The sequence below is a fragment of the Coccinella septempunctata genome, chromosome 8, assembly GCF_907165205.1.
Source record: "Coccinella septempunctata chromosome 8, icCocSept1.1, whole genome shotgun sequence".
Classification (NCBI taxonomy): domain Eukaryota; kingdom Metazoa; phylum Arthropoda; class Insecta; order Coleoptera; family Coccinellidae; genus Coccinella; species Coccinella septempunctata.
The window spans coordinates 28,397,890-28,422,778 of record NC_058196.1 but is presented as its reverse complement, the minus strand read 5'-3'; the positions used below and the strand labels follow the sequence as shown (position 1 = coordinate 28,422,778).

The 24,889-nt window shown below is 36.1% G+C and overlaps 5 protein-coding genes and 1 non-coding gene across 7 annotated transcripts; 4 read left to right on the top strand and 2 right to left on the bottom strand.

Annotated features, from left to right (window-relative positions):
• Window positions 1-2,215: 2,215 nt before the first annotated feature.
• On the bottom strand, window positions 2,216-6,066 carry LOC123319066. Its single transcript, XM_044905913.1, has 8 exons — window positions 5,925-6,066; window positions 5,136-5,381; window positions 4,611-4,952; window positions 4,205-4,427; window positions 3,441-3,540; window positions 2,922-3,011; window positions 2,568-2,720; window positions 2,216-2,370 (listed from the first exon to the last, which is right to left on the bottom strand). Exons 1-8 carry the CDS (start codon window positions 5,968-5,970, stop codon window positions 2,320-2,322), a joined length of 1,251 nt encoding a protein of 416 aa, XP_044761848.1. The 5' UTR covers window positions 5,971-6,066; the 3' UTR covers window positions 2,216-2,319.
• A 3,689-nt stretch (window positions 6,067-9,755) lies between these two features.
• LOC123319010 (uncharacterized protein CG5098-like) lies at window positions 9,756-13,522 on the top strand. The gene is made up of 2 exons (XM_044905810.1): window positions 9,756-9,908; window positions 11,797-13,522. The coding sequence occupies exons 1-2, from the start codon at window positions 9,903-9,905 to the stop codon at window positions 13,441-13,443; spliced, it is 1,653 nt and encodes a 550-aa protein (XP_044761745.1). The 5' UTR covers window positions 9,756-9,902; the 3' UTR covers window positions 13,444-13,522.
• A 252-nt stretch (window positions 13,523-13,774) lies between these two features.
• Window positions 13,775-18,740, top strand: LOC123318991. 2 transcript variants are annotated; one of them, XM_044905782.1, is made up of 13 exons: window positions 13,775-13,969; window positions 14,243-14,434; window positions 14,765-15,032; window positions 15,217-15,428; window positions 15,493-15,723; window positions 15,905-16,065; window positions 16,247-16,353; window positions 16,432-16,628; window positions 16,695-16,868; window positions 17,046-17,161; window positions 17,279-17,539; window positions 17,675-17,894; window positions 18,396-18,740. In XM_044905782.1, exons 1-13 carry the CDS (start codon window positions 13,838-13,840, stop codon window positions 18,684-18,686), a joined length of 2,562 nt encoding a protein of 853 aa, XP_044761717.1. In that variant the 5' UTR covers window positions 13,775-13,837; the 3' UTR covers window positions 18,687-18,740. The 2 variants fall into 2 exon arrangements, with proteins under 2 accessions (XP_044761717.1, XP_044761718.1); XM_044905783.1 differs by having other exon boundaries at window positions 15,905-16,053; window positions 18,396-18,739.
• A 173-nt stretch (window positions 18,741-18,913) lies between these two features.
• On the top strand, window positions 18,914-24,375 carry LOC123318421. Its single transcript, XM_044905034.1, has 8 exons — window positions 18,914-19,088; window positions 19,252-19,526; window positions 19,585-19,859; window positions 22,406-22,612; window positions 22,743-22,973; window positions 23,520-23,727; window positions 23,830-23,954; window positions 24,082-24,375. Exons 1-8 carry the CDS (start codon window positions 18,979-18,981, stop codon window positions 24,250-24,252), a joined length of 1,602 nt encoding a protein of 533 aa, XP_044760969.1. The 5' UTR covers window positions 18,914-18,978; the 3' UTR covers window positions 24,253-24,375.
• LOC123318422 (protein ATP6V1FNB-like) lies at window positions 21,177-22,033 on the bottom strand. The gene is made up of 2 exons (XM_044905035.1): window positions 21,632-22,033; window positions 21,177-21,481 (listed from the first exon to the last, which is right to left on the bottom strand). The coding sequence occupies exons 1-2, from the start codon at window positions 21,924-21,926 to the stop codon at window positions 21,222-21,224; spliced, it is 555 nt and encodes a 184-aa protein (XP_044760970.1). The 5' UTR covers window positions 21,927-22,033; the 3' UTR covers window positions 21,177-21,221.
• Window positions 23,389-23,460, top strand: Trnac-gca. Its single transcript has one exon. It is a non-coding gene; the product is annotated as a tRNA-Cys (tRNA).
• Window positions 24,376-24,889: the final 514 nt, after the last annotated feature.

Here is a 24,889-nt window from a genome sequence, read left to right as displayed (position 1 = left end):
GAAATGTCTTTTTCAATTGCATCGTACTCTGGATAACCTACGCAAAATATGGAATGTACCTATCGTTTTGACAGAATAGAGGAGGACAATATTCATAGGCCTAAAAACCAGGCGAAAGGAGTCCATCTGCTGCCAGATTCTGACAGTGTGAAGTTTGAGGTGAAAAAAGTAAAGAGTTACGCAATAAATTGAAAGAAAGAAGATGTCCACCGAAATTGTGAAAATCGAAAAATTGGAGTACCGAGCCATCATCAAGTACCTGTATTTAAAAGGGTTAAGAGGTAAGCAGATTTACGAAGATATGCTTAATACCCTTGGTGACCAATGTCCTTCGTATGCGACCGTGAAAAATTGGACTGAATGCTTCAAAAGAGGTTAATTTTCCATTGAAGATGATGTCCGATCGGGAAGACCAGTTTCTGTGTCAGTCCCCTATCGATGCAGTTCATGACATGATTTTATCAGACCATCGAATTGGGCTAAAACGGATATCTGAAGCACTGAATATTTCATAAGAACGCGTTCATCATATAGTTCACGTCAATTTGGACATGAGAAAACTGCTGCAAAATGGATCCCCAAATGTTTGAATGTTGGCCAAAAGCGTGCAAGGGTAGAAGAGCATCGCGTTCGATCTGTGCTCGATTTGAAAACGATGTAGACTTCTTGAACCGAATTGTTAACTACCAATGTATGGGACTTGGGTACATTTCTATACGTTCCAGAAACAAAGCAACAATCGATGGAATGGCGACACTCTGGTTCTCCAAGACCTAAGAAGTTTCATGTCCAAAAATGTGCTGGAAAAGTTCTTGTTTCAGTTTTTTGGGATTGCCATGGAGTAATCATGATTGATTTGTTGGATAAGGGTAGAACACTAACCGGAGATTACTTTTCGACATTACTGACCACTCTACGGGAAAAAATTAAAGAGAAAAGACGCGAAAAGCTATCCAAAGGTGTTTTGTTTTTGCAGTACAACGCCCCTGCACACAAATCTCATGTTGCCATGCAAAAAATTCGTGATTTAGGGTTTGAATTACTAGAACACCCCCCTTATTCGCCAAATTTGACTCCATCCGACTATATCTCTTTCCTCAACTGAAAAAAAGCTTAAAAGCTCTCAAATTTTCTTCCAACGAGGAGGTTATAAAAGCTGTGGAGGTCTGGTTTGCAGAGCAAGAAGAAACATTTTTTGACAGGTCTAGAAACGTTGCAGGTTCGCTGTAATGAATGTATCCAATTGAGAGGAGAATATGTTGAGTAATAAAATATTTTGACATTGAAATTTTGTTTGGTTCTATAGTAGGCTAAGAATTTTTCAATATATCCTCGTACCTCATTGTACCCTATCATCACAGAAATTGCATTTTTCATATAACTCACCAGACAATAACTTATGCTCGACATATTGCTTTATTTTCAATTTCATTTTTGACGGAATGTTTTCGTCAAACACAGATCGGGTAAGTGATCGTTCAGGTAGCCTAATCGTAAGTCGATACAAAATAAAAAAATTAACGAGTCAAATATTTGACGACAATGTTTCGATTGATCCCGTTTTTTCCTGACAATAGTGAAAATTAATCTATTCTGGAATGTTTTTTTGAAAGGGGCGTGAATTTTACAGCGGAATTTCTACACGTGCATTGGTAAAATGCTACCGCTTCATCCAACTCATAACTTCTAACTTCATCTGAGTTTCGTCGATAATTTTATCGTTCGTCGAGTTCTCAAATGAATCCACGACCAAGTAATCGTGAAGAGGCATTCGGAGAAAATATCGTGAATTCTCTTTGTCGATATATTAATATTAGATATCTCATTATTGAATATGAAGGATGATACCAAACTGAGTATATCATATACTACATCGAATTGCCAGAGCCAACAAATCTCAATCACAAATTTCGTTGTGTTTCATTAAATAAAAGTTCTTTGCATTATACACTCTTTTTTTTATTGTAACCCTTGGATGGAAAAATGTTCAATAATCACATTCTCCTCTAATAAACATCATATCACCAGTGCACAGAACACTTGAGAAGCTTAAAACAACGTTACATATATTCTCCAAATCCCAAAAAACTTTCAATATTGCAACATTTGGAAAAAAATGAAAATTGGTAACTGAAATTTATTTTAAAATTGTCATAGTGTAACAATAATAAATAAGCAAGCCTTATGGTTTTATTGCACTTCGTAAAACTCTAATATGTGTTGAGGTGTATGAAAAGAAGAATTCATGGTTGCATAGTTTCTCCACTGAATTAATCAGGAAATCATTCTCATCAAACCAGTCATGATAGAATGAGTGTCTCAGTTTTTATTGAGAATCAGCATCAAGACTGAATACATGCTTCTCCCTAACTGAAAAGGAAAATAGTCATAGTACACTTAAATTCCAGGCGACGAAAATGCAAAAACATGAATGAATATTCAGAAAATGGACCTGAATTTTGAGGGTTTAAGCTCGCAAATGTCAATCCCGAAAATTACTGACATGGAGGCTCGGAAATGTTTAGAATAGAAAAAAAGACTGCAAGGTTCAAAATTATTGTTTTTACCGAGAGTAGAAGTGGTTTGTTCAAAATAAAGAACAACGATTTCATTTCCACAGGCTGTTGAACTTTGTGTAAAAATAAAACGAAATCACTCTTCAATTTTACGTCCATCTCATACCAATCCATTGCATAAACTTCCTCAGCAAGTATTCCACCCTAAAATTCAATCATATAAGGACGAATACCTACTATTGTTATAAGTAATGAAAAACATAACGCAGTTCTTAACTCCCGAACTTTAATTCTCATTGAGGGTAAGTTTACTCCTTTGAATTTTATAATGTGCCATAATTGGAAAAACAGTGGATCAAAGTGCTTAAAGTACCTACCAATTTTTTTACGTTAAGTCCTACTCACCAAATCTGTTATTTTCTGTGAGGAATCACACCATAGATAAACAAGAACAAAGATTGTCAATAGTTCATCCATGTGTGCATAGTTTGGATCCTTAAAGCAATAAGAACTATGTACATATATGTTCACACAAAATTGTAAGTGAAGATGTTTTGATAATATTGATCCCTGTTGAGAGAACTTAAGGTAAAGCAGCAACTTGGGAAACTTTTGCATTTCCTAAAGGTCCTTCAGCTTTCATGGTCATGGTCATGTACTATTTTATACATATCTACTCTCGAGGTATTTATGGATAGGTGGAGCTAGGTAGATAACATACCAGACCACCAAAGGTTGATGATAACCACCTACATCTTACAAAATAAAAATTAAATACAATTATCCTAAAGTACTCTAATAGGCAGATATGTTTTGCTTCTCAGTAAGTATTATATATTGGTCTAATAGTCTCTCAAATTTATTTTTACTCATCGCAAACTTGAATTTGAATTTCGAAATTGTAGACTGTAGACTAGAACATACCAAGAGGAAAGATGTTGATAGAGCAGCAATGAATGGGGCAGCACCAAGCACAATAGGAATAGATGTAACCCCAATAATTTCTCTAGCCAAAACGAAGCATCTGTAAAAAATCAAAAAGCTAATTTAATATTTCATGACATCGTAGGTATTTGGTAGAAAAGTCCCTGTTTCAATGGTGGTGGTAAACAGCAACGCGCATTGAGGTTGGTTGTAATGGGATCCATAGGAAACAGGTCATCATTTGATTTTTCGCGAGTTTTTTCTTACGAATGAGATTGTTATCATTCTACCTGAACCTCCACTAGCACCAAACGTCTCTGACGTGAAGTCAGAGGCTTTTGCTTACTTGTTCGAATTCATAACTAGAGTGATCAGTCTTCTAGGTACTCATAACTTAGCTCAGCTCAAAAAAACTACTCATTTCCGCAAGAATATAGATCTGATTAAGAAGGAAACTATTACTTGTCTTTGAAATAATGTTTTGAGGTTCCTTGCAAAGTTTTAGGGTTAACTCCCTTATAATTTATGAGGTAGGTACCTCAAGCTACCTTGTGGATTTCAATTCCTTCGCCTTTTTCTATCCTTTTAGCAGTAAGAGTTTCAAGCCTACTTATGAGCCGTATATACTCGAGATATCTGGCGCATGATTTCAAGCCCAATCGTGGTCTGCTCTGACAACACCGAGATTTCTTGGCTGCACGACACATGATATCACATGAGCTTACAACAGTGTGTTTCTACCTTAATTCATTAAATATATTTACTCCTGAATCTCTTGATGATAGTCCACAATCCGTTTGAAGCTGGCTCGTATATTTTGGATATCCCGAGCACGGTTCAAAGAAGTTTCTTGTATTAATTTTATCAAGTGTTTCACTTTGTAATCCAATAATTCAGCAATAACATAGGAATTCAGCGTTGGATAGATCAGGAATAAGCTCAAATAGGAGATAGTACACGTGATAAAAATACAAATCACTTCCCTTGCTGAAATAAAGAGGATGGTATCAATATACAAATGTGGATGTGAACGAATTCCATATTGAAATATGCAGTTTGACTCATTGGCTTATTATATCCAACATTTCGTTAGTGAATACTTGCTCAAACCCTGAATAAACTAATGAATAAGCCCGAAAATCACTGTTTATGGGGAAAAAATGTTTTTACCTGGAAAAAAGTTTGTAGCAAAAGGAAACCATAAAGGTGTAAACGTTCTGCAGACAAACCTTGGATCGCTATGGAAACAAAAAGATTTATGAAAGTAGTGGTACACAAAACCGCCAGCAGTGTTGATCTGAACTGTTTTTTGTATGAAATTCAGCCTCAGAGTTAATTTCCTGTAGAATTCTCTCATATCCAAAGACATTTCCCTGCCAGACATGACGTAGCGCTGAACAAGGTCAAACATATTTTTGGATTGCACTACATACGACATCCAGAGAAACAACGGTGCCACCTTATCGACAGCACTGAATAGTCCTGCTAGAACTTGAATCTTCATTGCATCATCTACAAAATCGATAAGACTCATCAATTCTGCTTTCAAATAAGCCAAAACTGCTGTATTCTATCATAATGATCTTTGATGATAATAATCATAACAAAGAGCAAAAAGAATATCTGGTCGAACACATAGAATAAACACAGCAGCGTGAATAAAAGCCTAAATATAAATAGCAATTGAGTACCAACCTTCGATTTCAATGATTATAAAATTCAGAAGTCCATAAGAAAAAACAATATAGAAACAAACAGCCATAGGAAAAAATATCAAGCAGCGATATTTCAGCTCAGATCGAAATGTTTTGTAATCCCCGAAAGCCTTATATTCGGACATACCAAACAGCTGAACTTGAAGTCCACATACCAATCTAGCCACTAGGGTCTGCTCTTCTTTTATTGTTAAATGGTCTTCGTTGCTCCGAAACTCCTTATAACCTGAAAAAAAAAATTGAGTATTCTTTATGATCTATGGTCGAATCAAACTCAAGAATCCTTACACAGGTTGTCCCACTATCAAGCTGATATTGAATTTAACAGAGCAATCTACGACAAGAACCAAAATGAAAACTTTACTTCACTATATTCTTTCTTTTCTTCTTTACTTTACCTATATTCTGAAAGGCTCTATTTTCGAAACTCAAGTGAAAGCTTTGAATCTGACAAGTCGGTTCTAATGTTATCTCCTAAATAAAATTCAGATGGCCTATTTGTTCTCAGATTTGTAGAGTATAAAGTTTCAGGACGTTAGAATATTAGGTAAGTATTAAAAATCTGGATCAGATCTGTTTGAAAGTGTGAATAATAAATGCTGAGTTGAAAATAAAACTATGTTCGAAAAATACTGGATTTCTGCAATTTCAATGGAAAGGTTGGTTTTCCTTTTTCAGTGATGGAGGTTCAGAATATCACTTTCTGTCATATAAAACTTTCTTATGAGATTTACACATAATCATATTGAATAGAACATTTGAAACTAACCTCTCAATAGAAAGGACTCCATACACTTTGGTATATTCAGTTTCATCTTTCTTGAATGTGAACCCTCGATTATTTTACTACAATAAAATATGAATACTCAGCAGTGAAGATTTTTCGAATATTATAACATACTTTATCGGTTTGACCTGTGAAAATAGAAGTTAGTCTTTCCAGAAAAGGAAACTGAACTAGGAATCTTGAAACAATGATTTTTTTTTTATTTTATTTTAGACATCCTTTTATTTTTAGCTATAAATTATTTTCGTTTCTTCCAAAGTTACTGCAGGAAATTCTATCTGAATACTTAAACTTGCTCATTGTAATATGCAATAAAAATAAATTTAGAATGCCAAACTTTTATGCCATGATTGAAAAGTTCAGAATTCTTCACGGTCACATACCTCAACTCATACAACTACAAATATGATGTGGATTCCACACATTTTATATCATTTATCTACGGTAAGTAAAAAACTGAAGTTATGAAATTACAAACATCAGGGAAAAATAAAATTCATGTTCATAAGCAAGTATTAAACTTTTGATGAAAAAAGCATAGATAAAATAACTGAATAGTTCACTACTTGACAAACATTGATTTCAATCCTCTACAGAAATCAGCTTAACTCGTTATTCCATAATGTTTAATTCAGGAATATGTGCATGTTCATATTGAGAGTTTTGTTTTCCATATCATTTTCTACGACATCAGGTTCATATAATTATATTGTACAAACCATTATTAAATAGTCATTTTCAAATTTCAAATATATAATACGACAATTTAACGTAACATATGAAAATAGTGGCGAATCAGCTAACTTTATCCATCAACCTATTTGCATTGGAATTAGCCTAAGGTTGCCACAGTTAATTAGTATTTATTTTCAAGCAGTTGCTCCTTCATATATTCCAGTTTGAATGTACCTTTTAAAACTTAGAGTACTTAACAAATTCACTTCTTCGAACAGCAGTTAATTTTGAACATTTTCGATGTGTGAAATGAAATGAAATCAGTAGATATGGACTGATGGCATCTTCAGTCATTTATACGAAGGCAGTACTGACCTCAACGTCATCCCTTTGATACTTGATAGGCCAACCTTCGAGATATTGTGATATTGAATGGAAAGTTATGCATTCTGGGAGTCACTATCATCTCAACTCTACGGCTACGGACGTGAAAACGAATGGATTTCCTCAATCGAGAACATAATTTCGTCCGATCGTATACACTGGCTGTCGATCTACAAACCTACATCTTCAATTAACATCAACAACTCGACAACTGAAGACATTCTAAAGGAAATCTCCCATTTGTGCTGCATCTTGCGTTTGTCCAAATAAACAAGTGGGCTTGCAATAGATCGAAAAACTGCTAGATTGTGGCAACGTATTTGACAGGTGTGTCTACATGTGTTAGGTAAATACATTTCACAAATAGGTCTTTGAATTTTTCAACTTCTCAGACAGTTATGTCTGCAGAATGTCTACTATTTGTTTCAAACTTGCTATGTGCGAATTGTAAATAACAGAAGTTTGAAATTTGAAGGAATTTAATCGGTTTCAAGTATTATTCACTTGGTTACATACTCAATCCTATCTCTGCATATCCTGAATTCACCATCAGCTCATTCTATTGTACCCTTATGCTGATAGAATTATCAACGCTTAGTTTTGAGTTCCTCAGAAAATTCCCGAAAGGCATAATGATATAGTAAATATTTTTATTCATTATAGAAAACTCCAGTATGCCAGGGGTAAGTTGTTAAACTTTCAAAGGAGGATTTGATTACATTTCTGTCCAATTTATTACCTACTGAAGCTAATAGATCTAAGGAGAACTAAGTTTTTTATTAAATCAGCTAACAATCGGTTGAAATATTTATTGGCTCGTTAATTGTGAACCATTCGTGTTAAATCGAGCATTTCATACCTCTAACCGCAAATTCCTCACTTTCTTCAATAACTCACCGAAAACGCATTTATATTCACTGTTGAAAATTTCTATCTAATATAGATGAGTTGGATTCACAATTAGGGGAATTTCTCCTATTTTTTCATGTCATTATTAAATATAATAAGGCGCCGGCCGCTTTCTCAAGAATTCTTATCACTTCCAGCCTGATTTCTCGATAATGCTCTCGTTGGGAACTTTTCACGAAATGGATTTCTGTCCACCTTGATTTATATGGACAGTACTTGTACGTATCTTTTGAAAACAGTTTCCTCATCTTCAGAATAGTGGAAGTCGCTTCCTTGCTCTATTCATTATTATTATTTCCCTGTATTTGAAATGAAAAATATCGGGTTTACTCTGCCATTTAGGAGTTCAAACAAGAGATAGGATACTTATTTTGCTGAACTCGTAATCAAATCCAAATAACACTGGTTTTAATCTCCGAATTTGATGCAAGTAATCAGTTTCGTAACAGCAAAAGATGCATAGAATTACGAACACTCTTTCCTATCAATTACACAGAGAGTTCCTCAATTTTGTGATGAGAACTAATTGAAAGGATAATATTAAAATATTTCAGGAAGAATGCTGTTGAATTCGAGTATATCCAGGATTGAGTCTGCATAATATGGGAGATGCATTTTAAGGAGTCAAAATTATCTCTTATCCAAAGGATGGTCTTAAAGAGTTTGGGTAAAATTTGGTGAACTAAGGACCAAAAATTTCAGGATGGCTGTAAGGATAAGCAATGAATAATATTTAATGAATAGGAAGCCAAGCCAAACAGTAGTTGTGGTATATATAACACAGTAACGATTTTGAAGAAATTTTTGAATTTCTTCGACTGGGAAAAAAAATTTCATAATAATCTCATTATGTTTGACATCGAACAGAATCTTCACAAGTAATTAATGATCAATGAATATTGCGATTTTTCTAATATGAAAAGATGATATCAGTCCCTAACCCTTGTGTATTCTGTAGGTACTGTTTCGAAATGTTTTTCAACTAAAATATTTTCTACATATGCTGAGTCTTTAACTCATACAATTTTTTTTCTTTTCCTTTTTTTTTCCGAAGCAGCTCGTTAAATAGATACAAGCTGTTGAAAAACCATTAAAAAGATGTTATTTTTATTTCTCACAAACGGTTTTATCGAATGAAATTAATTTCGGAATATAGTTTTTCATTTATTTGATGAATCTTTTTCTGGCACAAGATATTGCCACGTCTTCCACTTTTCTCATTATGACCATTACGTACCATAAAAATACCAAAAATTCAAAAAAACCAACTCTTGAAACTAAATGTTGGACGCTATCTAATGAACACTTGAACATTTTGTGAAATAAAATTATTCTTCATATTTTCTCGTATAATGTTCAAAAATATCTGTGAAATTCCAAAAAATGGGTGCTTTGACCGAATGCAGCTCTTTTTGAAAGATCCACATATGTGTAGTGCCACAGATTCAACTAGTCATTCTGAAAGAAATCTTGTTTTTCCAGTGATGGCACAGCTCACCATGAAATCTTAAAATGGTTATCTTTTTATCAAGGCCGAATGTAGGAAAAAAGTGTTTCTTTGGACCTCAGGAATCTACTGTTGAAATATTTTTACGAGTCAAAAACTTTCCTTGTTTATGTACTCAGAAAATGTTTAAACAAATCAAAGAAAATATTCTTTTTTCTTCTTTTTGAATTATTTCAAGTCACTGCAGTGACCAATGTAATCTGCACACTCTGTACAACATGTCCCCATCAGAGATAAGAAATTCTCTTCCGAATCCATTCTTCCACTTCCTTGATTCTTCTTTCCTCAATCTCCTCAGCATCACCTTAACTGGCATCGCTATATAAATCCGTAAATTGACCTAATTGTACAGTTGACGATGCTCTCAAGAATGTGGTGAAGTGGATTTCAATTTCTTCAGTTTTTCGTGAGTGTTTACGAAGAGTTTGGTCTACATTCATGACCTGAGGTTTGGCAAAGCAAGAATTCAAGATACGTTCCTCACGATGCAGGTAGAAAAAGATATTTGTATATGTTAAATAAAAAATTTCCCTAGGTATAAGTTTTGGCCCTGATTGTGATTTTCGCATTTATAAGATTTCAGTCAGGATTATTTTCCCAAAGCAGTCATTTTCTCTAAACGTCGGTTTTCTCTGAACGATGACCGTAATATGCAAAATTAATCAGTTAATCATAAAAATATTCAAAAACAGTAAGAGCATGTGTTGAAAACAAAATCTCTTATGCAAATTTTTCAAGAACCTCTACGTACTCTGGTACCTTCTTCAAATTCATAACTAATCCATTAAAATATCGGTTTTCTTGAAATTATTATTTTTGGATGTAAGAATAAAAAGGTATCCTGTTCATTAGGTTCTAAGCATACTTATCACTGAATTCATTCCCAGAGAAAAACATGATAGGGACAGTAATAAAATAGTTTTTTGGTTTTTATATAGAAATATTATAAATACACTATGGTCAAACGCTTGATCCATATCATAAAACATGCAATATCAAAATGATATTCGAGCAGAATCTCGATATATTCGATAATTTTTTTTAAATTGAAATTTTGGATATACGAGAAAAATTCAAAACGGATTTGAAAGACAAGAGAGACACACACTCATCATACAATTTTGCAATCTAGGAATTCTTTTCAACTCCAGTAATGAATTTTATATTTCACTTATGAATAACAGTTCAAATCATTAGGAAACCTTGTCCTTAACAGGATATATTTCCAATATATCTTCTCTTCATTTATCTTATCAATTTTATTTTGATGAACCTATTTTTAGTCAGAGCTTTCTTTAATTTATTTCAAAATTGAGCAATAACGTGTTCGTTTCTGAATCAGATAATTAAATTGCCTATAAAAGCAATCAAGTATTGCAATTTCTTGGAAATGTCCCATATTATCCCAATGTTGAAGAAACTGAAGAGAGAATAGGACGCTCTTAAATTGTGCAGTCTAATCACTAAAAATTATGGAAATGATGGGCAATTTTACACAAAGTGTGAACGTCTTGACAGATTCAACAATTCATCAACAGTTAAAATCATCACTTTCTCGTAATTCTCAAAGTTTCTGCCAATTACAAGGCATCACTGTCCTCGCTCTTCGCTATATAGTAGTCCAAGAAGTTCTCGACGAGAAAGTAGCCAATGAACCGCTGACCTTCCATCCGAATGTGTTTTGATAAGATTGACTGCGAAGAAAGCAGAATCGTCGCAGATTAAACAGGAAGAAAGTAGCAGGCATTTAAGGAGGACAAACGAATAGAGAGACATAAATTGACCGGAGAGTTGCAGTTTAGATTTTCAATGGGAAATCTATGATAACGACAGGTCTGATCCTGATAAGTAATCAGTAAATCCACGTCCTCTTTCCTACTAGCTAAAACTTGCCCCACACAATTATGGTGCAACTCATCCACACCCTCTGACAGGAATAAAAATATTTGTAGCAAACAGCCTGCATTCCTGGGGTCTCACGAATCAAGAATTCATGGTTTCTAGCGCTTTTTATCGAAGAATCAAGCATTAACGAATATTTTTTCACATATTTCACAAAAATTGGTCTGTTGGACCAAGATAGAAGAAAGATTTTCATTCAGAATCACGAATTACTCCGTCAAAACATAAATTAGGAGAATTTGATGGAAGTTTGATGTTTTCTGGCTCGACCAAGGTTTTTTTCAAGATATATTGGCTATTGATGCCATTACTGAATTGCCTAGGACCTGCAATATTAAGTATAATTCCTACTTTTTCGCTCAAAAATTCTCTTCTCTAGTGATCCCAATAAGTAGGTGTGATATAGTACCTCCCCTTTGAGCAGCCTCTCGTATTGTCCCACAGGTATCTCTACATCACTCATTTCTTTCATTTCAGATTGCTGCAATATTTCTGGTTATTTCCTGCACAATCTCCTTCGGATTATCCCAAGGACATAGAGGCAGTTTTCCACCAAGAGGCCCTCCAAGACCACCTCCATATCCAGGATTCGTCAAGAAATGGCAACACCTCCAAAAAATGCACTTGAGAGGACCTCCGCCACAGATGAGACCACGTCCAATACCCATGCATTCTCTGCCTCAAAAGTCCAAGAAACCATTCCCTCCAAACTCCCTGAATAGATATTTTCAATCAACTCCCTCCATTAGACCCTTCTGGAACTCTCCACCAACAACATACAGACCACCAACAGAGCAATCCCTCTATGTTCAACCAACAGAAAAATATTCATTTGTGCATCCAAAACAAAAAACGACCTCTTCCATACAGAAGGAGTACGATTTTCACATTCAAACCAATCAGATTCCATCGGGTATTTCCAGCACCCTCCTGAACCCAATACAACAAGTCGGTGAAAAGGGTCCAATACACACCATCCCTGCTCCTAATCTGAGTCCAGCTGACAGACCAGCCAACATAGAGCATGTGAGACCTCAAGCTCCAGTACAGCAGTATATTTACGAACCTGAGCAGCAGTTCCAACACGAGTACCACGTGACCGAAGCTAGTGAACCAGTGAAGTACTTCAGAAATCAACAACAGCCCCTGAAAAACGTACAATATTATACCCAAAACATCCCTGGGCCAGCTCCAACGGCGCAAACACCCCAACAATCTAGCAACCACAACGAAATTCAGTTCAAATCACAAAACACCGGTGCTCAATCACAAGAAAACCAAAACAAGTACTACAAAGTTGTTCAAAATGTACAACATTCGAACAGGGATTCTGATGATATCCCACATCATCAGTTCCTACAGAATATACCGGACCTTGAGCTCCTCCTATCAGAAAATAGCCAGAAAACTAAGGATCAAAATACCCAGCAGGGCAGTCAACACCAACAGCTATTGGTTTCGGAGGTAACCCACCAACAGCAACCACAGCAAGGGGAGTATAACATACATCCCTTGTTCACAGCCGATCAAAGTTTCGTGAAGGAGTTCCAACGTCTACAAGGTCAAGAGAAACCAGTCACCCTTGATCTGAACCCCGAATTCCAATCCTTCAATTACAACGAGCAAGACTACCAGAAGCAGCTGTCAAAATCGTCGTTGGTATCCGCAGGGTACAATTTGGATTACGAACCTGAAGCCTCAGAAATCGTTGGTCAAACGATATCCCGATCGACAAATGCTGAGCAGTCAAAGGACAACTTTGATTCCAACGATGATGACACAAATGATGTCGAACAACACTCAACTTCGAATGCAGAATCGTCATTGACAGAGGAAATGGATGAACCTGGAGGGTACTACTCATCCCTTCCTAACAAAGAGGTAGCCGATGCTTTGGCTTCTCTACAAGCAGCTGGAAAGATCAATAGCAATTTGATGAAATTATCGAATAGGGGATCTAATAGAGATAAAGCAATAGAAATATTTGTAGCTGAGGTTTCAGATGATTCCAAGCCTGAAGACTCGTATCAACAAGACTATGAACAGTTAGGAAATGATGAGGAAGAAGCTTCCGACATCGTGAATGCTTCATTTGGCGCTAAGATAAAACCAAAAAGGAACTGAACTTGTACAACTCATATTTCAGCACTGAAACGCTCAATAACTCAATGAGATATGTTTGATGGTTGTTGTTTGGGGTATACTTATTTATTATCTATTATGTACAATAATAATTTTATAGGATATGAGGATTTCAAAGTATGGTGATAATGATTCTCTGTTCTATTACTGACTTATTTATTTATTTAAATAAACTCTTTGTTGTTTTTGTTGTTTTCTTAACGAAGTATGAGGGAAAACAAGAGCCACTTTAATGTTTAATTTCCTCTACAATTTGATTGTAGACCACATTGACAGTGAAAATTCCAATTTGACAGAAATTTTTTGACAGAGTATGAATTTTCCAAAAGAATAAGGTTGAATTGAGAAATTTGCTCGACTAAAATATAATAAAATAATGGAGGCGTTTCAACCAAGACGGCTTACCAAGAAATCTCAAGCGTTAGCACTTGATGAATTTCAAATGATCGACATGAATCTTCATCTGATCAAAAATGCAGAGGAAAATGACTCACTACCAGATATTAAGGTATGAAATACTGCAATTTAACTTCATTGCTAACGTTCCCAAATGATTAAATATTCAACTGTTAATCGTAAAGACTCGGAGAAAATAGAAATTTCTTGAATCTTCCTTTAAATAACCCTGCTACCATTGGCTCTATTTGGTCTGCCTGCAAAAAAGTGACCCTATGATAAATTCTTCGGATTTAGCGTAGGGCACGCACCTTCATTGTTAATCAATGAAAAAATTAAAAAATCTAAAATATTCTCCTGAAGAATAATTCAAAAGCGTTACTAGGAAGCGGTAACACCATCAAAATTGAAACCAAAGGGATCTAAAAGCAAATGGAATAGACGGACATCTATCGATGGCAGCAGAAGATCCAACAGAAGCAAAGATAGACTGGGATTTTCCAGCGCAGAAGAATTGCTCAACCAGGGCAGGACTCGAAGTTCTGAAGATTTTTCGGATAGTAGAAGGAAATCAGGAGTAAGACACCTAATTCAATAACTAGTTAAAGAGTTCGTTTATAAGTCAGTAGTATTACAAAGAGAGTTCTGGCTCATTGGATGACACAACCTCATCGCAAATTCATTATTGCCATTATAAGATTATGTTTGGTCATCAAGTGAGGCAGAACTCCCCTTAATATACTACTTAATTCGCATCTACAAACTATAAGGTTCTTTTCCTATATGTGTTTCTTTATTGCAATATAATCTTTGAAATGGTAAATCAGTTTATAAATTATTTATGGATTCATCACTTCGTTTGAGCTGAGATTTTCCGAGGAATAGTAAAATACTGCTTCCTTGTCAGGACGTTAAGGCAGTCCGTTCATTCGAAGAGACCATAATGAAGGTTACCGAGCTGAGTAAGCTGGAAGAATTCGTCAAGTTCGAAGACGAAAAATCGGAGAGTGCCCGTTTGGTCGAACCAAAAGCACATGGTTCGTCGTTGAGTCTTGACCAGCGAGATATTTGCAGAAAAAAGAACTGTCTGGACTCAAAAATTCGCCTTCCGCCCATAAAGAGGACGGAGAGTCAGGATATGGCGTGGGATATCAAGGGTCTAGGTGTTCAACAGGGTGAGTTCTCTCAATTATACAGGGTGGATCTTCAACAAGAAAAATAACGCCCCTCCCAAAGTTTCCTTGATTCGTTGGTATTTCCCAAGTTCATAAAATATTCTGCTTGAATTCCAATGATCCATTTCGTGACAATGTTGTTATTTGATACTGACGATCATTATTTTTGTCGATATCATTGAAGCTACTGAACAAAAGCTGCCAATATCTATACAAAGGGTTGATATGAGGCGAAAGGAGAGGCATGATTATATCGTCAAGGAAATTGACCTGAGGATGAACGATCTGAATGAAGTCATTGAACAAGAAATAAGAAAAGAAGCAGAAAATATCGTATCGAACATCCAAATGATCAAAGAGAATGTCGAACAAATCATGTTGAGTATCAAGGAAAAGGTAGGTGGTATTAATGAAGGAAAGTCCATATAATTATTGTAGTAAATATGGACACTTCTTTCAGCCATCAGTCAATATGAACGACAAGCTGATAATGAGAATGCAAGAAATCATAAAGCAACTCAACGATAGCAGACTCAAAAAAATCGATTCCTTTTGCGACTTCGTCAGAAAATTGGAAAAGCATAGGTCGGAAAGGTTCAAGTTGATACTGAAGAATGCCTACAAGGAAATGCATGATAATATGTATATCATGCCCTATGACATACAGAAATTCTTCGAGAAAAAAATCCAGGTAAGTTATTACCATTTATTTCAACCCCTCTGTCCATCTGAATGGTTATTGATGGCTGAAGAAAGAAAGTTCGACTTAACTAACATAGAATCGATAATCGATACATAGTTCCAGTTGCAGAAATCATCGAATAAGATGTCGATTTTCAAATCAAACTTTTCATTTCGATATCGCTTTTTAGCACCTCAATGAAATCACAATGAATAATTACCATTGCTACACAGAATTGGAGAAGAAATTGAAACTCCAGATGGAAGAAGAAATGAGGCTTTGGTTTCAAGTACTCAAATGCCACGAAGCAGTCAAAAAGGCTATCGTAGAAGAAGATAGGCATGTATACACGTATATATCTTTCAGTATACATTTTGATTCTTTAATTTTCTTTTTTCTTATTCTTTTTCAAAACATCTGGATCTGTCATTTAATTCATTATTGTTTTTTGTTAGGTAGATAAAGAATTAATTCTTGTCTAACCTTTTGTAACACATAAATTTCGCTCAATACATCTGGTAACATTTTACAGCATTCAAGAACCTATTCGCGCAGTATCAGAAGAAATTGCGAGGGGTCCTACCAAGCAGGACATCCTAAAGAAACTCCAGAAAGCTGACGAAGATTTTCGTCGTTTGAGTGAGTTCCATATGTCTGAAATATTTTATTGGATCCTTTTTCATGACCGAAACTGAATGAAATTTACGTGGATTTCAGAAAGGGTAGCGAAAAAACTGAAATACCTCGAATCCAATCCTACCCTAGAAGTATTCGAGAATTATTTCGAGGAAATAAGGAACGCTGCGACCGCCCTCTTGAATGCAGGTTTAATTGGCTTGGAAGGGTTGAAGTTGGATCAGAGGGCGATCCAAGACTTATCAACGATGCACTGTATAGACGAGGAGGAGCTTCAGGTAAACTAACCATTCGTCTGGATAGGAAAAGTACTTGGGAGGTCCAAAAACTGTTTTTTTCCGCAGAAAATGTGGTCGGCTGCTATCCAAGGATTCTTGGACACGTTGGAGAGTAATTTGAAGAGTTTCTCTTACTCAACTGGTATATTCGATTCTTATTTCGATAGACTAGAAGAACTCAGAGCTTTGTACGGGCAGCAACTGTTTTTACTTGTGACGAAAAACGATAAACAAACTGTGGTGAGTAAATTCAACAAATAGTCTTCGTTCTTTGGGTTGTCATGCTGAATATAATGGTGCTTAGCTGGTTCTACAGATGGTTACATTTGCTCATATTCGTATCGCAGGGTACTATTCACCTGAATATTCATATTTCTGTAATATCAATAATGAATATTGCAATTCACATAATTTCAGCAAATGAATAATGTCATGAACCTTCTGATAGATACTTTACGCCAAGATATAAGTGAGGACAACTTAAATAAAACAATGCAACAGATCCAAAGCACTCTCTCGAGCATAGATGCCTTGTGAGTATTCCACTAAGAAACATCTCAACCTATAACCAGTACAGGCACTCCATTCACAAGTATTTGAAGAAATTTCAAGGTTATCTCTTAACACAATCAAATTTCACCAAATTCCAGAATACAGAGTCATCTGAAGGATGAAACTGCCCTCGTGGATAAATTCGTGCAGCTCTCGCTGTCCAACGTCGATATTCTTATCGATGAACTGGACAGATTCATAACACAGTTTGTACCCCCACCCGACTCTGACCCTAGAAAAATGAAGAAGAGAGCCAGCTGGATGGACGTTGCCGAGCTCCAAACGAACGACCATCTCTTCTCAAGGGAGTTCTTGAACTGCCGCTTCTTGATGCAGGGAATAGATAACTGGCAGTTCGGGTGACTTTTCCCATTATTTTCTCCATTCATTTCGCAACGGAAATGTTTCAATTTTCTATCGATTCGATAAATCTCTCTTCTCGGAAAGAGAGTTTTGGAGCAACTGATGAATCAATGAGACGTATTATTCTCCAGAGTCTGGCATGCATTGATCATCACCAGGGACACTTCGAAGCAGATCATCGCCGTCATTTTGGACAACTGGGCGAACGCCGAGAAGCAGAAATTGAAGAAAAGATCGGAATTGAAAGTGACCATCAATAACGTGAGAATTCATAACATACGAGAGGACTTTTTTAAGGTTAGATTGGTAGAGTTGAAGATGCACGAAGAAAGATTTCAGCAACATGAGTTGGTAAGTTAGCTATCAGAGAAAGTCAAACAAATACAGGGCGTTTTCAAAGGTAAGGCTTTGACAGAAGGTAGAACTCATCAAAATGAATCGTTTAACCACAAATTTTTTCCCACTGCTTTGCGATAATTCAGCTAACAAACGTTCTAGGGTCATATTAGGATCTTTTGAGTAATCATTTTCAATTTTTTTCCAACTTTGCCATTTTGAAAGTTTTGTATAAGTGATTTTTGGTGAAACGCTTCATTTTGACCAGTTCTACATTCTGTTGAAAAAAAGCCCCCCCTTCAAATACATCCTGTATACTGATATCCATGAATGACAAAGTGACATTGAACATTGAAACTCTGTTCATCAGAAAACTAACAACAACAGTAGGTGCGTTCAAGTTTAGTGTTTAGAAGTTGGATGTGAATGTTCAAAACTTAATTTCACTCATCACAAAGCAAGATCAATTCGAAAATCCCTGGTATATCACCAACCACATATATCATTTTATCCTAGGCTGTTCTAGAAAAATTAGATTATTCTTCTCTGCTCAAACATGGAATGAAAGAGATCTTCGACAACTTCTTGCAAACGCAATACAACGCGGCAATAGATGAAATAATGACTGAATACACATCCATCAAGAAGGAAAGACATGCCGTGGGTTTGATGAACAAACTGAATACCCTGTATTCGTTGGTTTGTCTAGAGATGAAAACACGTCACGATTACTTCAAGAATGAATATTTCACCACTCTGAATGACGTTCGGAATTCTCACATAAAATTTATGAAGTCGGTGAGGTAAGTTGATGGCGCATTAAAAGGATGGACGCTGAAACTAACATTCAGTCACTCTCCTTTCTTATGCATTGGAAGTCAAACCTTTGATCGTTGTTTTCCGAACCTCTATATTTATTCTTCGAGAGAGAAGAAACATGTTGTGGAGCTTTTGGATTTGCTGTTTCCTTTATATATTTCAAAATTCATTTTTTATTTTGCTGGCTTAATCATCTTTTTGCTGGCACTTAAGGTTATTCTCTGAAGACGGAAATTTCACTGCCGATGAAGCCAAGGCTTTGGTGAAAAGAATAACAGCAATGGAAAAAATCATGTCTAAGGAGTTTTCTGGGAGCAAAGAGAACATAGAAAATATTTACGAGGATTTTATTGATGCTTGTCGTGGAAAACTAGAGACTCCTTTACTCAAGTGAGTGATTCATGCCATTTCTTACTCCCCTTTTTCAGATAGATCATCAGACTAGCTCCCAGAGTAATGTAATGTAATTTCTCGAAATATAAAGCTGGGTACAGACGTACAATATTTATAGAGACCTTGAAATACAATCATATAATATAGTTTTCGATTGCAGTTTGAATAAGTCAATGGAAGAGTTCGCATTCAAAGATGAAGTAGAAAGAAAAATCAAAAGACTACACAGGGAAATCGGAGAAGCAGTTTTTGATCTTGCTTATGACATCAAGAAGTTGAATGGCAAAATCAAAAGCTGGTATATTACGTCATATAAGAAAGAAAATCTGGGAAGCTATGACTTTCTCTTTTCGTTTTCCCGATGTTTCAAGGAGATACTATCAGATATCCACGAAATGAGGCAAAAGTTACACTACGATGATAGTTTGGCGCCTAGTACGTTTTCGATTCATAACTCCAAACGCCGTCAAGTGAATTTGATACCATTTTTTAGGTGAGAGATTACTGAAGCAAAAATTGGAGATATCCCAGATCTCACTCACTTCGGGAGTGGTGACCAAAGGGAAGAAAAACCATGTTGACGAGGGCGCAGGCAATGCAAAAAAATTCGAAAGAAGACGTTCTATGCGAACGACGTCGCCGCTGATCAAAACGAAGAACTATGTGTTCTTGTTGTACCCCAGTACTCCGCAAGACGACAGGAGTTTTTTTTCGATCGTGCATCACAAAACTTACACTTCCTATTGCGACATTCAAGAATCGGCAAAGGTAAGTGTCCGTTTGGGCGTCAAAAGTTCCGCGTCAGAAATCTGACTACCTACCCAGAAAAGTAAAAAAAAAAAGCAGTGAGTTTCAGCTTCTAAAAACGTCGAAGTTGCCAGTTTTTTTGGGTTGAAAATGAAGATACATCATTTCGCTGGAATAATGAAATTCGTCAACAAAAATATACTTACGTCCAGTTGCAGGAAAGTCCATTAAAATTTAATACTTCATTAAAATCTTAATCCTCCATTTTTCCCTTCAAAAATGACAGTTTTAAAATTTTGATGGGACAACAAATCTTAATGGACTTTCCTGCAACTGGGCCTAAATCTGATAGTTTCAGCAAGCCGAAACGATAAAAATTGGCCATAAAGGTCCCAAGAATCAGTTTCTTCGAATTATCTCCTCTCCTGGGCTTCAAATTGTTTTCACACTCATTATAGAAGTTGTAGAGCATAACATTTTCTACAAATTTTGTCTGAAGCAATTTTTTCTACGTTTGAACGTTCTTGAGATATATGGCGATGAATGTACCTTAGGGTTTCTACATTGACCTTGGCCTTTCGCATGTGTGGCTAAGCTCCTCGCCCTTATCGCTCTCTAACTCGAAAATGGCTAAGAGTAGACACAATTGCTTCAGACAAAAGTTGTATAGAATCTTATTATCTACAACTTTCATAATGAATACAGAAACGATGAGAGATACAGAAAGGGAGATAAGAAAAAATGCCTCGTTATCATCTTCAAACTGTCAGATTGAGAAAACCCCCCTGATTAGTGTCAGATTAATTGGCCAACACGTCTGCAACACCGAGATTAACCATCTGTATGAAAATCTTACACGCTCGAGTATGTACAAGTAACGATTTTTTTGCATTTTCAAAGGACAGCTGAGACCTAGAGTCACGTGCGAATTGTCAGTCTCTTGAAATGTAGCTTCCTTTGGGTCTAATTAACATATCTTCATTTTTAACCCTTCCGTACGGCCAGCCCCACCACGCAAACTGTCAGATTAACATGAATTTATAATCAGAGACACGTAGAGCATATACACGCTCGAGTATATACACCTGACGATATTTTTAACATCAGAACCTGCAGACGCTTTTCCCACCGCTGAAAGTGCATACATCATAGAACATTTTTTTCTTTCTACCATCAAATCTCCAATATCCACTAGGTCTCCACATCGCTTGAGTAAATCCCGATTCAGCATCGTCGTCTCCCCAATTAGAAAGATTCGCGCAACCTTCATGAAAAAAAAAAACTCAACAATTTTATAATTGGTCGATCAAGGTATAAAAGTAAATTCAAAACAACGAATCCTCCACATATAACCACATTTACTGAAAACAGAAGACAAAACATTCAAATAGATCCGCAAATCATTGGGCTCAGTTTGGCAGGTTCCTTGTGCCATTCGGGGTCCCGTCCCACGCCAGCCCTTCGGTAAAACTCCCTTATAACCTCCTTCCTTCCGTATCGCACCTTCGGCGTGACTTGTCTAGAGGCGTTCCACATTTTCCAGCCGTATTCGAAACTGGACGTCTCCGGGAAATAGTATCGGTTCTCGGGGATGATTTTCACCCGTTTGCTCAGGTAATTTCTGCGCCCATCTCTCTGGGTGCCTGCGAAAAGATACGAAAATGGTTCAGAATCGTTTTTCTGATAATTCAAGAAGGATCAGTAGTAGCTGTATGGCAGCTCCTCACATCGGACCAATTCTTGAGTTTTGGTACTACTAAGCAAAGAGTTTTAAATTCTTCTTCTTCACATACCAGCGTACAACAGCTTCAACGTTTTCGGATCGACCGGTTGCATCACGTTGTGGATCCTAGGATCGACGTGAGAGTACGGCATCTGCTCGTCCAGCTTCTTCACGTTCTTGCGGTCGACATTCTGGAACCTCGCGATGCGTCCAAGGCGCATGTCCTCCTTCGCCTCCTCCGGCACGGTCCTGACTAGTGGCGCATTCGCGATCTCGTTCAGGCGCTTCTCGTTCCTCGTGAACCATTTCAGCCGGAGGAAGTTCTCCTTCTCGATGCACTGCGTCCACACGACCTGCTTGGCCATCTCGAACTGATAATTTTGGGCGTTTCACTTAGGATTTTGGACTCTTCGGTCGAAAGAGTTACATTATTCAGATTACCGAACTGTCAAATTAACGGACAACCTTGACAAGTTGAGGTCCATAGAACTAGATATAATCTATGCAGAATAATTATTATTTTCTTCGGCCTCAGCGATGTACCATACAGTACAAGTGTACAAAGTATGAGAGATTCTTCTTTTGAGGGAAAGGGCCGGATATACAACTCTGTTCTGAAAATCGGTCCTACGGTTTGCTTACTTTGTCCACCACTGTTCGTGAATGATTTTGGGTTTGTTCATTTTTTTCATAAGGTAGTATCATTTTCGTATTAAAAGCTTGAACATTTTATACTATTGCGTTTAAAAGATCTCCAACAGAATTACATTATCTAGAGTGTAGAGAAGTACTAATAAGGATGATCCAGTTCTACAAAACCTCAACTCTTCTATTTTTCTTAAAGGTATTCTACGAAACCCATGGGGAAATTTTGGATAGCAGCCGTATACCATCAGATTACAAGGCTTTCGTTGAGGAAATCCTCATGAAATATAAGTATTTTCAGCTACAATTGGAATTTGCTTGGTTGGATAACGCAATCGAGTTTTATGATATCTTGTCATACTTCTACAGATTTCTCGGAAATTATTACTTTGATACGTTGAAAAAGGTAATGAAACATTCATCAGATTGTAATTGAAATTTTAATTTTCTCTCACACACACCATGATGCAAGATAAATGGGGTGTTTTAAAAGGTGAGTCTATTTTTTGACAGAAGGTACAATATATATATTGTAGTACTTCGAGTCAAGGAATGAAAAGTTGATGGAAAAATGCTCCGAATTGTCTAGAATTCTGGAGGTAAATATGAAAGCTGTGGAAGAACACTACGTATCCATTCATAATAAACTGAAACCAATGTTTGGTCATCCGGAAAAAGCAAGAATGTTGGCAATCGTTGAAACTTTCATCGATCAAGCTATGGACTTCAACAATAAGATACTTCTAGATCCCCTGGAACCTAGCAAGGTAAAAATAAAATGGTTTTATCATGCAGCAGCCATTCCTGAAACGGACTTAAAAAGGAATAAAAATATTTTCAAGATTATAGTTTAATGTCTGAAAATTTCAATATATTGGAAAATTTACGGCATACAGACAAGAATTGAATTCTGAAAAAAGTACCTCCCAGAGCAGGACTCGAACTTACGACCCGCCGATTGCCGGTCAGGTACCTACTCTGCCAACAATTTGTAGAACACACTTGGAATTTATCCCAAGTCCCTAAATTTTCATCTGCTTTAGCAGATGAAACCTTAGTTAACTCTTTATGTCATTATGTGAAATATAATACTTTTTATACGTCATATTTTTTCAATATTGCTGCACAAAAACTTAATACATAAATACGGTAAATTAAGAGTGCCTGTCCTAATAAGCGAAAGGGGGTATAGCTCAGTGGTAGAGCATTCGACTGCAGATCGAGAGGTCCCCGGTTCAAACCCGGGTGCCCCCTAACTTTTTGATCAATTATATTATACGATTAAAATTCAAGTCGTTTCATATACTTCGCAGGAATCAATTAAAGAGCATTGCATCAAAACTGAAACTATTTTTCTTGACATGGAAAGGATTTTATCCTGCATAAAATGCAGCACTACGCTCGTGATACTTTTCAAAGAGTTAGAAGACAAGATGTTGGAACGAATAGACATTCTCCAAAGAATATTAACGCCGGACAGTTCGAGCCTAGACGTCGCAAATCAAACCGACTTCGATGTAGGCAAGGAAAAATCATTTCCTAAAGTACTATGTAGTTGAACGTCCAGGTCATAGTCCTTAAAGTCTTTCCCATGTTTACTAATTGCTGATTCTTACCTTTCAGATTTAAGACAAAGACTTCAGGATTATAAAAGTAAAGCATCGATACCTACAGATTGTGTAATAACATATACCAGTATTACACAAAGCATCACTTCTATTGAAAGTGTCACACCTCTTGATTTTGAGGTAAGTATTAAGCCGTAGATCTACTTTTATTGGTAGATTTACCTTTTCGGGCCGATACGCCTAGGACGTGGCTCGGGCCTGCGTCCCTCGTGGTTCGCCTTATCTTTTATTTTTTCACCTTTTACAGAAAATAATAAGAAGTAATTTCAACGAATATGAGAAGATGGCCGATAAAATCGAAATGGTCAAAACTAAATGCTCATCAGTTCATGAAAAATATAGAACGATGTGGGAACAAGACATTCAGAGAATCTTGAACTTGTATAGGGTTAAATACGACGCAGCAGTCCCAGATTGATGCAGAAAAAACAGAAACTACTTCAATCTTTTTATTTTGTCAATTGAATAAATAAATACACTAATCTTGATTATCTTACAAAAGTTTTTCATTGTTAATTATAAAAATATATACATATACAACTTTGGTGTAAAATTATTAAGAAGACTTAATCATTCTAATATTATGGAAGTATTGAGTGCAAAATATTTTATTCGTAATTAAAAATTTATCACATTTATATAAGATGGGACGGTAGACGAAATTACATACTGGTCCATTGAAAATTCAACAATGTTCGAAATTTTAAAAATATCAATTCTAGCTAACATGAATCTTCACGATTTCCCACATCATATTTACATAATCGAAATGTTCTTTATTGGTGTTATAAGAAGTTATTATTCAAGGATATGAATACTGTTTAAAACTTTCATCAAAGTTCCCTTCAATAATTAATTACCTCACTTATACTAGCTATAAATCTTGTCAGGAATAATATTGCTCCACTAGAAACATTCTTAAATTCAAATACTTAAAGCAGCCTTCAATTATATGAAAAAAGTTGCAAAATTACTCTCGAACTAAATGAGCAAAAATAACATTAAGTACATCGATAAAACTGCCTGAATCAATACTGTAGCTTTCCCTCATTTTC

Bases quoted from the DNA above. Each gene is read 5' to 3' on its own strand.
- LOC123319066 (XM_044905913.1), bottom strand. From the start codon at position 5,970: ATGAAACTGAATATACCAAAGTGTATGGAGTCCTTTCTATTGAGAG. The intron at 5,382-5,924 runs GTTAGTTTCAAA...TTTTTTTTTCAG, and splicing joins GGAGTCCTTTCTATTGAGAG to GTTATAAGGAGTTTCGGAGC. The intron at 2,371-2,567 runs GTAAAAACAATA...TTTCCTTTTCAG, and splicing joins ACAAACCACTTCTACTCTCG to TTAGGGAGAAGCATGTATTC.
- LOC123318991 (XM_044905782.1), top strand. From the start codon at position 13,838: ATGGAGGCGTTTCAACCAAGACGGCTTACCAAGAAATCTCAAGCGTTA. The intron at 13,970-14,242 runs GTATGAAATACT...AAGCGTTACTAG, and splicing joins ACTCACTACCAGATATTAAG to GAAGCGGTAACACCATCAAA. The intron at 14,435-14,764 runs GTAAGACACCTA...CTTCCTTGTCAG, and splicing joins ATAGTAGAAGGAAATCAGGA to GACGTTAAGGCAGTCCGTTC.
- LOC123318421 (XM_044905034.1), top strand. From the start codon at position 18,979: ATGGAAAAAATCATGTCTAAGGAGTTTTCTGGGAGCAAAGAGAACATA. The intron at 19,089-19,251 runs GTGAGTGATTCA...TTTCGATTGCAG, and splicing joins CTAGAGACTCCTTTACTCAA to TTTGAATAAGTCAATGGAAG. The intron at 19,527-19,584 runs GTACGTTTTCGA...ACCATTTTTTAG, and splicing joins CGATGATAGTTTGGCGCCTA to GTGAGAGATTACTGAAGCAA.
- LOC123318422 (XM_044905035.1), bottom strand. From the start codon at position 21,926: ATGGCCAAGCAGGTCGTGTGGACGCAGTGCATCGAGAAGGAGAACTTC. The intron at 21,482-21,631 runs GTATGTGAAGAA...ATCTTTTCGCAG, and splicing joins GTTGAAGCTGTTGTACGCTG to GCACCCAGAGAGATGGGCGC.